Genomic DNA, 19929 nt, shown 5'->3' with positions numbered 1-19929 from the left:
ATAACATATATTATATTACAATTTTACAATTTTTTCGGACAGAGACAAGGGCCAGGTTCTCATTTTACACCTGAGTACTGTGACGGAATGTGAGTAAAGAGCCTTTTCCAAGGACTCAACTATGCGCCAAGCAAGGCTCAAACCCAGGACCTTCCGATCTGAAAGCGAGTGTCATACCAGAAGACCACATAACCGCACTGGAATTTTGTTCGGTTATCAGCATTTTTTTTCTTGGGTTATTCGGTTATTCTGCAATTTCTTTTCCAAGTTTAAAGATAGTTTGAGCACTGTGGCTTTCGTTTATCAATAATTGGTTTACAGAATTAAAGAGGACGAAATGACAACATTTTGATTTCTTTTCGGTTTAGATGCTTTCGGTTTAAATGGTTTTGACTGTATTTCTTTACACATGACAATTTATCCATTATTTCAAATTTGGCGCTTAAAAATTATATTTATCATAACTATTCTCATCATCATCATTATAATTATCACAATTATTATCATTATCATCATAATCATCATCACATCATCATCATCATCGTCATCATCTACAATGATTAGACACCACCATTATTTCAAATTTGGCGCTTAAAAATTATATTTATCATGACTATTCTCATCATCATTATTATAATTATCACAATTATTATCATTATCATCATAATCATCATCATCGTCATCATCTATCACATCATCCTTTATTGAACCCTTCTACTTATATCACGACTCCATGTGTAGGTGTAGCCTATGACTGTGTGAAAGGGAAGGGGGGGGGGGGAGTTTGTTGTGTGCCCACTGAATGTAATAACAACACTCCTTTCTGCGGTTGTCATCGTTTATCATCATCAACATCATCCTCATCCTCATCATCATCATCATCATCATCATCATCATCATCATCATCATCATCCTCATCCTCATTATCATCATCATCCTCATCCTCATCATCATCATCATCCTCATCCTCATTATCATCATCATCATCATTTTCATCATCCTCATCATCATCATCATCATCATCATCATTATCCTCATCATCCTCATCATCATCATCCTTATCATCATCATCATCACCATCATCATCATCATCATCATCATCATCACGTAACTCTATACAGACATAAAGGACATGAATTCAAACTTCGAGGCCACATGGTTCTAAAAAAATAATTCTTTTATGGTGTAAAATATAGAATCATACTTGATAAGATAGCATAGGCATAGCTAATCAATATATTTTTAGATAATCAAGGAGGTTGTTGATTGAAACTAATCCATGTGAAGCACATTCGGCTTGCTGAGTCTGTGGCCCAGCTCTATATAAATGTCTATGTTTATTTTATATTACTGACTTACAGCTAATGCATCTCTATATAAATGTCTATGTTTATTTTATATTACTGACTTACAGCTAATGCATCTCTATATAAATGTCTATGTTTATTTTATATTACTGACTTACAGCTAATGTATCTCTATATAAATGTCTATGATTATTTCATATTATTACTGACTTACAGCTAATGCATCTCTATATAAATGTCTATGTTTATTTATAATATTACTGACTTACAGCTAATGCATCTCTATATAAATGTCTATGTTTATTTTATATTACTGACTTACAGCAAATGCATCTCTATATAAATGTCTATGTTTATTTTATATTACTGGCTTACAGCTAATGCATCTCTATATAAATGTCTATGTTCATTTTATATTACTGACTTACAGCTAATGCATCTCTATATAAATGTCTATGTTTATTTTATATTACTGACTTACAGCTAATGTATCTCTATATAAATGTCTATGTTTATTTCATATTATTACTGACTTACAGCTAATGCATCTCTATATAAATGTCTATGTTTATTTTATAATATTACTGACTTACAGCTAATGCATCTCTATATAAATGTCTATGTTTATTTTATATTACTGACTTACAGCAAATGCATCTCTATATAAATGTCTATGTTTATTTTATATTACTGGCTTACAGCTAATGCATCTCTATATAAATGTCTATGTTTATTTTATATTACTGACTTACAGCTAATGCATCTCTATATAAATGTCTATGTTTATTTTATAATATTACTGACTTACAGCTAATGCATCTCTATTAAATGTCTATGTTTATTTCATATTACTGACTTACAACTAATGCATCTCTATATAAATGTCTATGTTTATTTTATATTACTGACTTACAGCTAATGCATCTCTATATAAATGTCTATGTTTATTTTATATTACTGACTTACAGCTAATGCATCTGTATATAAATGTCTATGTTTATTTCATATTACTGACTTACAGCTAATGCATCTCTATATAAATGTCTATGTTTATTTCATATGACTGACTTACAGCTAATGTATCTCTATATAAATGTCTGTTTATTTCATATTACTGACTTACAGCTAATGCATCTCTATATAAATGTCTGTTTATTTCATATTACTGACTTACAGCTAATGCATCTCTATATAAATGTCTATGTTTATTTCATATTACTGACTTACAGCTAATGCATCTGTATATAAATGTCTATGTTTATTTCATATTACTGACTTACAGCTAATGCATCTCTATATAAATGTCTATGTTTATTTCATATGACTGACTTACAGCTAATGTATCTCTATATAAATGTCTGTTTATTTCATATTACTGACTTACAGCTAATGCATCTCTATATAAATGTCTGTTTATTTCATATTACTGACTTACACTAGCTCTATTAATGCATCTTACATATTACATATAAATTTTATGTTTATTTCATATTACTGACTTACAGCTAATGCATTTCTATATAAATGTCTGTTTATTTCATATTACTGACTTACAGCTAATGCATGTCTATATAAATGTCTGTTTATTTCATATTATTACTGACTTACAGCTAATGCATCTCTATATAAATGTCTATGTTTATTTTATATTACTGACTTACAGCTAATGCATCTCTATATAAATGTCTATGTTTATTTTATATTACTGACTTACAGCTAATGCATCTCTATATAAATGTCTATGTTTTTTTTATATTACTGACTTACAAACTAATGCATCTCTATATAAATGTCTATGTTTATTTTATATTACTGACTTACAGCTAATGCATCTCTATATAAATGTCTATGTTTATTTTATAATATTACTGACTTACAGCTAATGCATCTCTATTAAATGTCTATGTTTATTTCATATTACTGACTTACAGCTAATGCATCTCTATATATAATGTCTATGTTTATTTCATATTACTGACTGACAGCTAATGCATCTCTATATAAATGTCTATGTTTATTTATATTACTGACTTACAGCTAATGCATCTGTATATAAATGTCTATGTTTATTTTTTATATTACTGACTTACAGCTAATGCATTCTATATAAATGTCTATGTTTATTTAATTACTGACTTACAGCTAATGCATCTCTATATAAATGTCTAGTTTATTTCATATACTGACTAAGCTAATGCATCTCTATATAAATGTCTATGTTTATTTCATATTACTGACTTACAGCTAATGATCTCTATATAAATGTCTGTTTATTTCATATTACTGACTTACAGCTAATGTTCTCTATATAAATGTCATGTTTATTTCATATTACTGACTTACAGCTAATGCATTCTATATAAATGTCTGTTTATTCATATTACTGACTTAAGCTAATGCATCTCTATATAAATGTCTATTTATTTCATATTACGACTTACAGCTAATGCATTCTATATAAATGTCTGTTTATTTCATATTACTGACTTACAGCTAATGCATGTCTATATAAATGTCTGTTTATTTCATATTACTGACTTACAGCTAATGCATCTCTATATAAATGTCTAGTTTATTTATATTACTGACTTACAGCTAATGCATCTCTATATAAATGTCTATGTTTATTTATATTACTGACTTACAGCTAATGCATCTCTATATAAATGTCTATGTTTTTTTATTACTGACTTACAGCTAATGCATCTCTATATAAATTCTGTTTATTTTATTATTACTGACTTACAGCTAATGCATCTCTATATAAATGTCTATGTTTATTTTATATTACTGACTTACAGCTAATGCATCTTATTAAATGTCTATGTTTATTTATATTACTGACTTACACTAATGCATCTCTATATAAATGTCTATGTTTATTACTGACTTACAGCTAATGCATCTTATATAAATGTCTGTTTTTTCATATACTGACTTACAGCTAATGCATTCTATATAAATGTCTATGTTTATTTCAATACTGACTTACAGCTAATGCATCTCTATATAAATGTCATGTTTATTTCATATACTGACTTACAGCTAATGATCTCTATATAAATGTCTGTTTTTCATATTACTGACTTACAGCTAATGCATTCTATATAAATGTCTGTTTATTTCATATTACTGACTTACAGCTAATGCATCTCTATATAAATGTCTGTTTATTTCATATTACTGACTTACAGCTAATGCATTCTATATAAATGTCTGTTTATTTCATATTATACTTACAGCTAATGCATTCTATATAAATGTCTGTTTATTTTATTTACTGACTACAGCTAATGCTTCTATATAATGTCTGTTTATTTTTTATTATGACTTACAGCTAATGCATCTCTATATAATGTCTTGTTTATTTTTATTACTGCTTAAGCTATGCATCTCTTATAAATGTCTGTTTATTTATATTACTGATTAAGCTATGCTCTCTATATAATGTCTATGTTTATTTATATTACTGACTTACAGCTAATGCATCTTATTAAATGTCTTGTTATTTCATATACTGACTTACACTATGCATTCTTATAAATGTCTGTTTATTTCATATTACGACTTACAGCTAATGCACTCTATAAATGTCTATGTTTATTTTATATTATGACTTACAGCTAATCATCTCTATATAAATGTCTGTTTATTTCATTTACTGACTTACAGCTAATGCATCTCTATATAATGTCTGTTTATTTATATACTGACTTACAGCTAATGCATCTCATATAAATGTCTGTTTTTTAATTACTGCTTACAGCTAATGCATCTCTATATAAATGTCATGTTTTTTATATTACTGCTACCTAATGCATCTCTATATAATTTATGTTTATTTCATATTAGACTTACAGCTATGCATCCTATATAAATGTCATGTTTATTTATTTCTGACTTACAGCAAGCAGTCTTATAAATGTCTGTTTATTTCATTACTGACTTACATAATGCATCTCTATATAAATGTCTATGTTTATTTCAAATTACTGACATACAGCTAATGCATCTCTATATAAATGTCTATGTTTATTTCATAATATTACTGACTTACAGCTAATGCATCTCTATATAAATGTCTATGTATACTCTATATAAATGTCTATGTTTATTTCATAATATTACTGACTTACAGCTAATGCATCTCTATATAAATGTCTATGTTTATTTCATATTACTGACATACAGCTAAGGCATCTCTATATAAATGTCTATGTTTATTTCATATTACTGACTTACAACTAATGCATCTCTATATAAATGTCTATGTTTATTTCATAATATTACTGACTTACAGCTAATGCATCTCTATATAAATGTCTATGTTTATTTCATATGTGACCCACCGTATCAAAGCGGTATTATGTCGGGATCCACTCGGTAAGGGAAATTGAACTCATAGCCACAAATATCCAACTTGGGTTTAATTTCTGTACGTTATGCTGCAGTATAAAGACTATTTCTTGCTTTGCAAAATCTTCTAAAGTCCAATTTCTCATCATCCTATCTCTAAATTCACTTTTTGGGGTCTGAATCATCCCGACATAATACCGTTTTGAGACGGAGGGTCACATATTACTGATTTACAGCTAATGCATCTCAATATAAATGTCTATGATGATTTCATATTACTGACTTACAGCTAATGCATCTCTATATAAATGTCTATGTTTATTTCATATTATTGACTTACAGCTAATGCATCTCTATTTAAATGTCTATGTTTATTTCATATTATTGACTTACAGCTAATGCATCTCTATAAAAATGTCTATGTTTATTTCATATTATTGACTTACAGCTAATGCATCTCTATATAAATGTCTATGTTTATTTCATATTATTGACTTACAGCTAATGCATCTCTATTTAAATGTCTATGTTTATTTCATATTATTGACTTACAGCTAATGCATCTCTATATAAATGTCTATGTTTATTTCATATTATTGACTTACAGCTAATGCATCTCTATATAAATGTCTATGTTTATTTCATATTACTGACTTACAGCTAATGGGATAATACTAGTGGCCCCACTCTATATAAATGTCTATGTTCATTTCATATTACTGACTTACAGCTAATGCATCTCTATATAAATGTCTATGTTTATTTCATATTACTGACTTACAGCTAATGCATCTCTATATAAATGTCTATGTTTATTTCATATTATTGACTTACAGCTAATGGGATATTACTTGTGGCTCCACTCTGAATTCCTTTTTCTTCATGGTAACCAGAGATCATCCCAATAACGATGAGCCGACCACGAACTGCAAGGCTGAAATGTGACATAAATGGTAAAATTGATTAATTGATTGCTTGAATGATGGACTGAGTGAAAAATCGTTAAATTAGTATTGTCAAAATCAGAAACCGTAAAAAGTTACTTTCACTTTCATTCTTCACGTACTTTCGGAAATTCACATTTTTGATACAGTAATTTCTAAAAATTAAATTTAAATTGAGCTTTATATAGCGCGATATCCACTAAATGTGCTCAAAGCGCTTTACAAGGGGTCCCTGGTCAACAGCAACATTTAACATGTAGGACGGGACACCTGAGTACAGTGAGAGAATGTGAGTAAAGAGCCTTTTCCAATGACTCAACTATGCGCCAAGCACGAGACTCGAACCCAGGACCTTCCGATTCGAAAGCGAGTGTCATACCACTAGACCACATAGCCAAACTGCAATGTATTTTCCCGACCAAAAAGAGCTTCAAAACAAAGCACAAGACATGAGAAATCACCGGTCGCAATCATGCGAGCGATCTGCCACAATCGGGGATGGAAATCAGCGGCTCCAAACAGGCGTCCTGTCAAGCGGTGGGTTGAAAGTATAATCCCATTTTTCAAAGGATAACTTACTTTATCAGAGGTGATTTATTAGAACTTGAGAGAGGAACTTTTTTTTAAAATAGAAAAAGACTTATTTTTCCTAGTAAAAGTTATTTCTTACAAGACATTTCTTCACGGTAAAACTGACTGTGAGAGAAAAGGCATACATTATCATATGTATATCGCACGTGTGAAAGAAAGAGAGGAAGAGAGAGAGAGAGAGAGAGAGAGAGAGAGAGAGAGAGAGAGAGAGAGAGAGAGAGAGAGAGAGTGAGTGAGTGAATGAGAGAGAGAGAGAGAAAATAAGTAGTAGTGAAATATCTGTTCAATGTTATAGTTATCATTTAACATTATAACAAGTGTAACTAAATGACAAATTGCCATATTTATGGACAATAAAGATCTATTATTATTATTATTATTATTATTATTATTATTATTATTATTATTATTATTATTATTATTATTATTATTATTATTATATTATTATTATTATTACATTATTATTATCATATTTGGAAAAGGCCTGACCAAATAAAGGTAAGATCTACTTTATTATTGAAAGCAGGATTTATTTATTGACTCACTTTTTAAGAGCAGCATCAAAAACCTGCTTGCCAATACATTCATAGACCACGTCTATACCTTTCTGTGAATGGAGAGATCAAAGCAAAGGATTAAACTGTTAGAAATAGAATACTCACATGTTGTGATGTCTATGGTTAAGTGGTCATCCATTCTCACCAACTGCCCGGACTAGAAGAAGTGATCATCAATCAACACAGTCATATTTTTTTATCAACAACTACCACTCCTCCAACGCATCTGTTGTCTCCACAACCATCATCATCATCATCATCATCATCATCATCATCATCATCATCATCATCATCATCATCATCATCATCATCATCATCATCACCGTTATCATCACCATGATCGTCAGTCATATCATCATTAAAACCACTCTTCAACCCAATCTACCAATCACCACCACCATTACAACACCACAATCTACCAATCATCACCACCACCACCACCACCATTATAACACCACAATCTACCAATCACCACTACCACCACCATTACAACACCACAATCTACCAATCATCACCACCACCATCATTGCAACACCACAATCTACCAATCATCACCACCGCCATCATTGCAACACCACAATCTACCAATCATCACCACCACCATCATTACAACACAACAATTTACCAATCACCACCACCACCATTACAACACCTGTCTACCAATCATCACCACCACCATCATTGCAACACCACAATCTACCAATCATCACCACCACCATCATTGCAACACCACAATCTACCAATCATCACCACCACCATCATTGCAACACCACAATCTACCAATCATCACCACCACCATCATTGCAACACCACAATCTATCAATCATCACCACCATCATTGCAACACCACAATCTACCAATCATCACCACCACCATCATTACAACACCACAATTTACCAATCACCACCACCACCATTACAACACCACAATCTACCAATCATCACCACCACCATCATTACAACACCACAATTTACCAATCACCACCACCACCATCATTACAACACCACAATCAACCAATCATCACCACCACCATAATTACAACACCACAATCTACCAATCACCACCACCACCATCATTACAACACCACAATCTACCAATCATCACCACCACCATCATTGCAACACCACAATCTACCAATCACCAACACTACCATCATTGCAACACCACAATCTACCAATCACCACTACCACCATCATTACAACACCACAATTTACCAATCACCACCACCATCATTGCAACACCACAATCCAACACTACCATCATTACAACACCACAATCTACCAATCACCACCACCACCATCATTACAACACCACAATCTACCAATCACCACCACCATCATTGCAACACCACAATCTACCAATCATCACCACCACCATCATTACAACACTACAATCTACCAATCACCACCACCACCACCATCATTACAACACCACAATCTACCAATCATCACCACCACCATCATTACAACACCACAATCTACCAATCATCACCACCACCATCATTACTACACCACAATCTACCAATCACCCACCACCACCATCATTGCAACACCACAATCTACCAATCATCACCACCACCATCATTACAACACCACAATCTACCAATCATCACCACCACCATCATTACAACACCACAATCTACCAATCACCACTACCATCATCATTGCAACACCACAATCTACCAATCACACCACCACCATCATTGCAACACCACAATCTACCAATCACCACTACCACCACCATTACAACACCACAATCTACCAATCATCACCACTACCATCATTACAACACCACAATCTACCAATCACCACCAACCACCACCATTACAACACCACAATCTACCAATCATCACCACCACCACCATTACAACACCACAATCTACCAATCACCACCACCACCACCATTACAACACCACAATCTACCAATCACCACCACCACCACCATTACAACACCACAATCTACCAATCACCACCACCACCATTACAACACCACAATCTACCAATCACCACCACCACCATCATTGCAACACCACAATCTACCAATCACCACCACCACCACCATTACAACACCACAATCTACCAATCACCACCACCACCATCATTACAACACCACAATCTACCATCACCACCACACACACCACCATTACAACACCACAATCTACCAATCACCACCACCACCATCATTACAACATCACAATCTACCAATCACCACCACCACCATCATTACAACACCACAATCTACGAATCACCATCACCATCATCACCACCACCACCATCATTGCAACACCACAATCTACCAATCACCAACACTACCATCATTGCAACACCACAATCTACCAATCACCACTACCACCATCATTACAACACCACAATTTACCAATCACCACCACCATCATTGCAACACCACAATCCAACACTACCATCATTGCAACACCACAATCTACCAATCACCACCACCACCATCATTACAACACCACAATCTACCAATCACCACCACCATCATTGCAACACCACAATCTACCAATCATCACCACCACCATCATTACAACACTACACTCTACCAATCACCACCACCACCACCATCATTGCAACACCACAATCTACCAATCATCACCACCACCATTACAACACCACAATCTACCAATCATCACCACCACCATCATTACAACACCACAATCTACCAATCATCACCACCACCATCATTACAACACCACAATCTACCAATCACCACCACCACCACCATCATTGCAACACCACAATCTACCAATCATCACCACCACCATCATTCTTCTTCTTCTAGGTTCCATGCCTGGTCCAGGCTTCGGATACTGCATGAATTATCTCTCTCCATTCCTCCCTGTCTCTTGCCTTTTCAAACAGCTCTTGGATTGTTAGGCTGGTGAAGCCCTTCAGTTGGTCTATAAGTGTTTTTCTTTGTCTCCCCCGGGCGCGTTTACCAGGTATTTTTCCACAACTTGCCAGGTATTCATTCTTATCTTTCCTTACTATGTGTCCGAAAAAGGATAGTTGTCGATCCACTATTAAGGGCATTAGTTTCCTTTGTTGGTATGTTTGTTTTAGCACTTCTTCGTTCGTTTTGTGTGCAGTATACGATATTCTCTGCATCCTTCTCAAGCACCACATTTCAAAAGCTTCAATGTTCTTTTGTGTTTCTGCATTTGTAGTCCAGCTTTCGCATCCGTTATAACAAGATTGGCCACACGTAGCACTTCAAGACTCGGAATCTAATCCCGAACGACATCTGTTTGTTTTTCAAAATGTTTCCCAGGTCCATGAAGGCCTGTTTGGCTTGAGTTATTCTTGCTCGTATGTCTCGGTTACATCTTCCATCTGTTGTCACTATTGAACCTAGGTATTTAAAACTTTCTACGTTGGTAAGTTGCTCGCCGTGAATCGTTATATTGCAGGTGTTGTTGTTTTCGGGGTTTTTCTGTATTACCATGCATTCCATTTTGGTGATATTCACTTCCATTCCCTTGGCTTCACTATCTACTACCACTTTGTCAACAATCTTTTGAAGTTGGAATTCTGATGTTGCAATGAGTACCGTATCGTCTGCGTATCTTATATTATTTATGTTGTGACCTCCCACTTTTATTCCCTCCATATTATTTATGCCCCTCATGATTGTTTCTTGGTATAGATTAAACAGATCTGGTGAGGCAACACACCCTTGACGGACTCCTTTCTTAATAGGAATGGAATTTCCTGTAGAGTTTCCGATTTTGATAGATGCCTGCTGGGTGTAGTATAATGTTTGCATGAGTCTGAGGTCTTTCTCATCAGCGCCAATGGAGTGCAGTTGTTTTAGTATTTCTTCGTGGCGTACTCTATCAAAAGCTTTTTTGTAGTCGACAAAACAGAGGTATAGTGGGGTCTGAACCTGTATAGCTCTTTCACTTAAAACACGGAGGAGGTATATTGCGTTCCTTGTCCCTCTGTCAGGTTGGAATCCATATTGTTCTTCTGCGATTTCGGGGTTAATCTTATTCCTTAGCCTGTTGATAATTATACGCAACAGTATTTTGTTGATGTGGCTTATTAAACTTATAGTTCTAAAATTTTCGCATCTGACTGCACCTGCTTTCTTTGGTATTGCTATGAAAATAGAGTTACAGAGATCTTCTGGAATTTTCCCAGTATTGTATATATTGTTGAATAATATGTGAAGTTCATCAATTGCTAGATCTCCTAGGCTTTTTAATACCTCTACAGATATTTCATCAGGGCCTGTTGCTTTACCATCCCTCATTCGTTCCATGGCATGTTCAATTTCACTTTTGGTGATGTTTGGTCCGCTTAATGGTTCTTTGAATTTCAGTGGTGGTTCATTTCTATTTGGATCATTGTACAGTTCGCCTATGTATTCTACCCATCGGCTTTCTATATGTTGTTCTTCAAATAGCAGTTCCCCTTGTTTGTTTTGGATACAACTTCCTGCTGCTTTGCTTTTCCTTTTCCCTGATAGTTCTTTTATTCTTTGGTGAGCTTGTTGGGGGTTGGGTTTGTATTCTCTTTCGATTTCGCAGCATTTCCAGTCTAGATAGTTCTCGTGTGCCTCGATGCATTTGGATTTAATGTGGTTGTTCAATGTTTGGTTTTCTGCAGACCCTCTGTTGCATTTTCGTCTTTCTTCAAATAGGTTTAGAATTTCATTTGTCATCCATTCCTTTTTGCTGTTTATTTGAGCTATTGGTAAATGCTTTTCTGCAGTTGCTTTGACACACTTTTGGAATATATCAAATTGTTTTTCACATTTTTCATTATCAGGTTCACTTTGGCTTTGTATCATGAGTGCATTTTCAAATTCTTCTCTCATTTTTGTTTGTATGCCATTGTCTTTGCATAACCTGTAATCCCTCTTTATTCTACCAGCTGTTCTCTGAATAGCTTTAAACTTTATCCTTATTGTACAAACAACTGGGACATGGTCACTGTCTACATCGGCGCCTGGGTAGGTTTTGCAATTTAATATGCCATTTCTGAATCTTGATGATACTGCTATAAAGTCTATCTGGTTCCTTGCTCTGTCCCCTGGTGATTGCCATGTCCAGGTTCTTCTTGGGTGTTGTTGAAACCAGGTGTTTGAAATCATTAATTTATTTGTTCTACACCAATCTGCCCAGATGTTTCCTCGTTCATTTCTGTCTCCGAGTCCATGTGGTCCGATTATGTCACCATCTCTGCCTCTGCCAATCTTAGCATTTAGGTCCCCCATTACCATAAGGACTTCTTGTGATTTACACATTCGTTTTGCTTTGTCTAGTGAATGGTAAAACTCTGTCATATCTGCATCTGTCGCCTCTTCTGTTGGTGCATAAACTTGAATAATATTGGTGTCAACTACAGGTCCTCTTAGCTTAACCAGCAAAACTCTGTCTGAGATTGCTACGTGCCCTTTGTAAAATTTGGTTGATTTTTGGTCTAAGATCATCCCTACTCCTTTTTGGAAAGAGGTTCCACCACTCCATATGATCTTATATGTCATGTTGTTTTCTTGTTTTGACATGGTTCCCTGCTCTTTCCATCTCATCTCTGCCAGGCCAAGAATATTTATTTGGAGCCGTTTCATTTCTTTCAGAATGTTGTTTAGTTTTCCTTTTTGGGCACAGGTCCTGACATTCCATGTCCCAATTTTGGTTTTGTCACATTTGTTAAATTTATTTCGCCTAGTAACTGGCTGACGGTTCGGTGTGACCTGACGAACATCACGCTCCCAACCGAGCGAGGCAGCAGTCTTCCGTGAAAACATGCTCCCCTTTACGCTGTCACCGTTTAACTTTTTGGACTTATTCATGCAGTTAACTCGGCAAAGTTACAAGAATGGTTTGCCATTGCCTATTCTTGTCGCCCTCTGCAGTTGGCCAGCTTGACCTGTTACCGTTCGACACCACGAGGAGGTTGCAGTAGGGCTTGATGATGATCTATCTTTGCAGACTTGGCATCATCCATTTGTCGAACCATCATTACAACACCACAATCTACCAATCATCACCACCACCATCATTACAACACCACAATCTACCAATCACCACTACCACCACCATTACAACACCACAATCTACCAATCATCACCACCACCATTACAACACCACAATCTACCAATCATCACCACCACCATCATTACAACACCACAATCTACCAATCATCACCACCACCATCATTACAACACCACAATCTACCAATCACCACCACCACCACCATCATTGCAACACCACAATCTACCAATCATCACCACCACCATCATTACAACACCACAATCTACCAATCATCACCACCACCATCATTACAACACCACAATCTACCAATCACCACTACCATCATCATTGCAACACCACAATCTACCAATCATCACCACCACCATCATTGCAACACCACAATCTACCAATCACCACTACCACCACCATTACAACACCACAATCTACCAATCATCACCACCACCATCATTACAACACCACAATCTACCAATCACCACCACCACCACCATTACAACACCACAATCTACCAATCATCACCACCACCACCATTACAACACCACAATCTACCAATCACCACCACCACCACCATTACAACACCACAATCTACCAATCACCACCACCACCACCATTACAACACCACAATCTACCAATCACCACCACCACCACTATTACAACACCACAATCTACCAATCACCACCACCACCACCATTACAACACCACAATCTACCAATCACCACCACCACCACCATTACAACACCACAATCTACCAATCACCACCACCACCATCATTACAACACCACAATCTACCAATCATCACCACCACCACCATTACAACACCACAATCTACCAATCACCACCACCACCACCATTACAACACCACAATCTACCAATCACCACCACCACCACCATTACAACACCACAATCTACCAATCACCACCACCACCATCATTACAACACCACAATCTACCAATCACCACCACCACCATCATTACAACACCACAATCTACGAATCACCATCACCATCATCACCACCACCACCATCATTGCAACACCACAATCTACCAATCATCACCACTACCATCATCACCACCACAACCATCATCGCCACAACCCAATCTACCAATCAAGCTAATCTCCCCTTACCGGGTATTCCTTGGAGAGGACAGTATCCAGATCTTCCTCTTTGTAGTTGATGGGTCGGTCACAGCCAATACTCTGTGGGAAAACACATAGATACACAAACGGGTATAAACTATATTGTGTTCCTTTGGTTACGATATATCATGATGATAAAAGATATAATTACTCCGCTCAGTAAACAAAATAAAAATTCTGATGAATCGATAGTGAGATTTAAATAATCTATGATTCATTTTTGACTGACTGTATAATGAATATGTCTAAATAATTTATTTTGTTTGTTTGTTGCTTTAGGTCTCTTCCAACACAATTGAGGTTATATGAGAGACCGCTGAAACAAAAAAAAACAAGCAATTTAACAAAAATAGTACAAATGTAAATCAAAATCATAACCTAAAGATATCATAAGCTAAATTATAAATAACCAAGAACAAACAGGCAGAAGATTTACAGAAAAAAAAATATCCCCTGTCAAAAATACAATCACAAACCAAAGAAGCAGGATAGGCTAGTAAAGAGTAGAAGAAACGACATCACTATCGGATCGTACACCCATGCGAACATCATAGGTATATGATTCAAGGGTGATGCTCCCATCCAACCACCCGCTCTAAATAATTTAATATTGTGAAATGTATGTGTTCTTATCACAGTCACTTAGCGGATTTACTCCAATAATACGATACCATAGAGGATATGTATGTTGGTGTACCAAGCTATGACTATCCCTATGTCTATGAGTTTCTAAATTGCAGACATCAATAAAAAAATGAAAAAATAAAAATTGAGCTTTATATAGCGCAATATCCGCTAAATGTGCTCAAAGCACTTTACAAGGGGTCCCTGGTCAACAGCAACATTTAACATGTAGGACGGAACATGCCGCCTGTTAGGTGATATTATAATTTTTCGGACTAAGACAATGCTGTTAACGGCCAGGTACTCATTTTACACCCGAGTACGGGGAGAAAATCTGAGTAAAGAGCCTTTTCCAAGGATTCAACTATGCGCCGAGTGCGAGGCCCGAACCCAGGACCTTCTGATCTGAAAGCGTGTGTTATATCACTAGACCACATAGCCGCTTAGCTAGCATAGGCTAGTATAATGCAGTGACCATCATTGGGCATGAAGTGTAATCCTTTATTCAAATGTCCCGAACGCTTTTCGAACTCAATGATATTGTAGGACATCTCTTCATGTTTTTTCATGTTTTAAAGTGTTTTACGGCGCTTGCAACACAATAAGGTCAAATCAGTACCAGTAAAAAGGAAGAAAATGGGATAGTAAAAAGATTTAGAATTATAATTAAAGCACCCAAGAAAAGGTAAGACAAAGGGGAATTGGTTCAAATAGGAAACAGATGTAGATTCCAAGAGCACACTATCAAAGTACTTAGTTTGAGATCATCTAAAAGTCTCATCCAGACACAAGCACAGGCCCCCCACTAGGAGGAATACACTCAAATGTTCACAAATCATATATAATACGTAAACAAAACATAATACAGTGCATAACAGAGAGATGATTTACAAGGAAAAAAATGTCATCTCCCAAAACTAACTGTACATTTGACTGTTTCCCTCCCAGCTAGGGTATCCGGCAAGGGCCTGGACAAAACCAAGTAATCTCATTCCACGACAAAGACAGAAAGCAAGTTGGAAAACAGATATAGAGGGATAGAAGACACAGTATGTACCTCCCTGCCCACTATGGGAGGTCAGGAACCCCACCCAGGGACATCTCTTCTGTCAGATTAATTCAATAGAGGGGGCACAGAAAAGTCTGGACATTCAATTCCTTACATATATTTTGCAACTACAACCCAGACAATTTCAATTCATTTGTTTGTTGTTTGTTGTTTGTTGCTTTAGGTCTCTTCCAACACAATTGAGGTTATATGAGAGACCGCTGAAACAAAAAAACAAGCAATCTAACAAAAATAGTACAAATGTAAATCAAAATCATAACCTAAAGATATCATAAGCTAAATTATAAATAACCAAGAACAAACAGGCAGAAGATTTACAGAAAAAAAAAATATCCCCTGTCAAAAATACAATCACAAACCAAAGAAGCAGGATAGGCTAGTAAAGAGAAGAAGAAACGACATCACTATCGGATCGTACACCCATGCGAACATCATAGGTATATGATTCAAGGGTGATGCTCCCATCCAACCACCCGCATTTAACATGAAACTTTGTGTCTCTACATTTTAGGTTTTCTTATCAAAAAGGCTGACTATGATAATGTATGTATCCTTTCCATGCATTACACATGACATGGTATTGAAACAATCATAATAAATCACATTTGTTTTTTATTACAACAAACATCAATCATAAAGCATACTATAATATTTTCTATTCTTTGTCAATTGATTTCTTGAATTGGTAAAAGAAGACGGCATTTTGGGGGTTTCAAATTGAATGCCATTTCAAATGTTAACATAAGATGAACTATAGAATTTTGTCTAAATTTAGTTTTATATTATAATAATAATAATAATAATAATAATAATAATAATAATAATAATAATAATAATAATAATAATAATAATAATAATAATAATAATAATAATAATAATAATAGTAATAATAATAATAATAATAATAATAATAATAATAATAATAATAGTAATAATAATAATAATAATAATAATAATAATAATAATAATAATATAATAATAATAATAATAATAATAATATTAACAACAACAACAATATTAACAACAACAACAACAACAACAACAACAACAACAACAACAACAACAACAACAACAACAACAACAACAACAACAACAACAACAACAACAACAACAACAACAACAACAACAACAACAACAACAACAACAACAACAACAACAACAACAACAACAACAATAATAATAATAATAATAATAATAATAATAATAAATGGCATTTATATAGCGCTTTACCCCGTTGTCACAGGCCCCTAAGCGCTTTACAGTGATATAAAACAAAATATATTACAGTAAGACAAGTTTGATGGAAAAGTGATACGAATTCAATTTAACAACAACAGAATATGATAATAGTATTGCAACATATCTTGAAATAAATATTTTGTCACCACAAAAATTAATCCTATTTATATAATAAAAAATCATAATCATATTTGTCATTTTCTAAAAATCTTCTTCTGTCGGCATTAGACTGAATCGTAATCCACACACAAAAAATAAAAGCAAGATTTGTCTTATAAAAGACCCAATTAGCCAAAATATTGGTTTGCACAAAGTGAACGAATCTATAGAGACAAAGGCTAATTCTAAGTACATGCATTTTTAACGTTGTATCTTTAATAATACAATACCAGTTTCAGATAAGCTGCTTTGGGTAGCAAGCAGCACGTAGCCCGAGATTGAACAAACATTCAAAATGATCTGTCATGTCAACAAACATTGAGCTTTGAGCTTTTATATAGCGCAATATCCACTAAATGTGCTCAAAGCGCTTTACAAGGGGTTCCTGGCCAACAGCAAACATTTAACATGTCGGACGGGACATACCGCCTGTTAGGCGATATTAGAATTATTTTTCGGACAGAGACAACGCTGTAAACGGCCAGGTACTCATTTTACACCCGAGTACGGTGAGAGAATGTGAGTAAAGAGCCTTTTCCAAAGACTCCACTATGGGCCGAGCGCGAAGCTCGAACCCAGGATCTTTCGAGCCGAAAGCGAGTGTCATACCACTAGACCATATACAGCACGACAAAATTCTATAGTTTACCATATGTTAACATTTGGAATGGCATTCAATTTGAAACCAAAAAAAAGGCCGTCTTTTTTACCAATTTAAGAAATCAATTGACAAAGAATAGAAAATATTAAGGTATGATTATGATTGATGTTTGTTGTCATAAAAAACAAATGGAAATTGTTGATTTTGATGTGAACTACTCTTTAACGATGTGAACTGAAAATGAGACAAAATTGGATTTTAAGAATATACTTTTTTTAGCTTGGGCGACCGAAGAGTTTCTGGATTGACAGAAAAGAAGCTGATATACAGAGAAGTGGTAAGACCTGGAATGAGATTAAAAAGATAGCTCAGGATAGAGAAGGATGGAAACTGTTTGTCTGTGGCCTATACCCTGACCCAGGGTGAAAAAGGCAATGATGATGATGTAAACTGGAACCAAATACCACTGACTGATTTTGCCCATTTTCTGTCACTCGGTGATCTATGAAATAGCATTACAGACCACTTGATTCATTGTGTGTGTGTGTGTGTGTGTGTGTGTGTGTGTGTGTGTGTGTGTGTGTGTGTCTGTGTGTGTGTGTTGACTCTGTACATACCTTAAGGAATTCTACTTTCTCAGGAGTGGAGCATGTACCAATCACGTGACACCCTGCCAGTTTGGCTAATTGTACCTGGTAGTGGAATAAATGAAGGTTATTAATGAATAAATTAATAATAATAAGAATAATAATAATAATAATAATAATAATAATAATAATAATTATTATTATTATTATTATTATTATTATTATTATTATTATTATTATTATATTCGTCTCCATTAAATTTTGTTGAAGACGGTCGTTTGTGCACGGATACTGTCACGTCTTGATTCTTGTAACTCAATAAGGAGGGTACAGATTTTCGTAAACAGGTGCATGCGTAAGCTACTCAGAATAAAATGGATAGATAGAATAAAAAATGAAAAAGTATGGAAAAGAACACAGCAGAAACCAGTGGGAGAGGAAATAGGAAGAAGACGATGGAGGTGGATTGGACACACGCTTAGAAACAATGACTCAACTATAACAAACAAAGTATTGGACTGGAACCCTCAGGGCAGAAGATCAAGGGGAAGGCCACGATGAACATGGAGAAGAATTAAAGAAGCTGATATACAGAGAAGTGGTAAGACCTGGACACGGCGTCTAAACTGCACTATAATTCTGACCGTTTAGTTTCCCGCTGTGCCGAGCGCCGACGTAACCTCACCCGACAGGTAACCTGGGTCAACAGCGGTCAGCCGATATCAATTCCCAGAACGTAGAT

General features: G+C 35.1%; 1 protein-coding gene across 1 annotated transcript in view; it reads right to left on the bottom strand.

The window, feature by feature from the left end:
* Nucleotides 1–6497: 6497 nt before the first annotated feature.
* LOC144957774 (prostaglandin reductase-3-like) overlaps nucleotides 6498–19929 on the bottom strand; it is a gene marked incomplete at both ends in the record, with an annotated part of 30751 nt that continues 17319 nt past the window's right edge. The window contains 4 exon segments of the mRNA XM_078889187.1: nucleotides 6498–6597; nucleotides 7744–7805; nucleotides 14897–14968; nucleotides 19218–19292. Of these exon segments, the coding sequence (XP_078745313.1) occupies nucleotides 6498–6597; nucleotides 7744–7805; nucleotides 14897–14968; nucleotides 19218–19292 (309 nt within the window).

Source organism: Berghia stephanieae, chromosome 12 (genome assembly GCF_034508935.2).
Source record: "Berghia stephanieae isolate SIO BIC M18660-M18661 chromosome 12, UCSD_Bste_1.3, whole genome shotgun sequence".
Classification (NCBI taxonomy): Eukaryota; Metazoa; Mollusca; class Gastropoda; order Nudibranchia; family Aeolidiidae; genus Berghia; species Berghia stephanieae.
The sequence above is the reverse complement of the archived record's forward strand: the minus strand, read 5'-3'. Positions and strand labels throughout refer to the sequence as shown.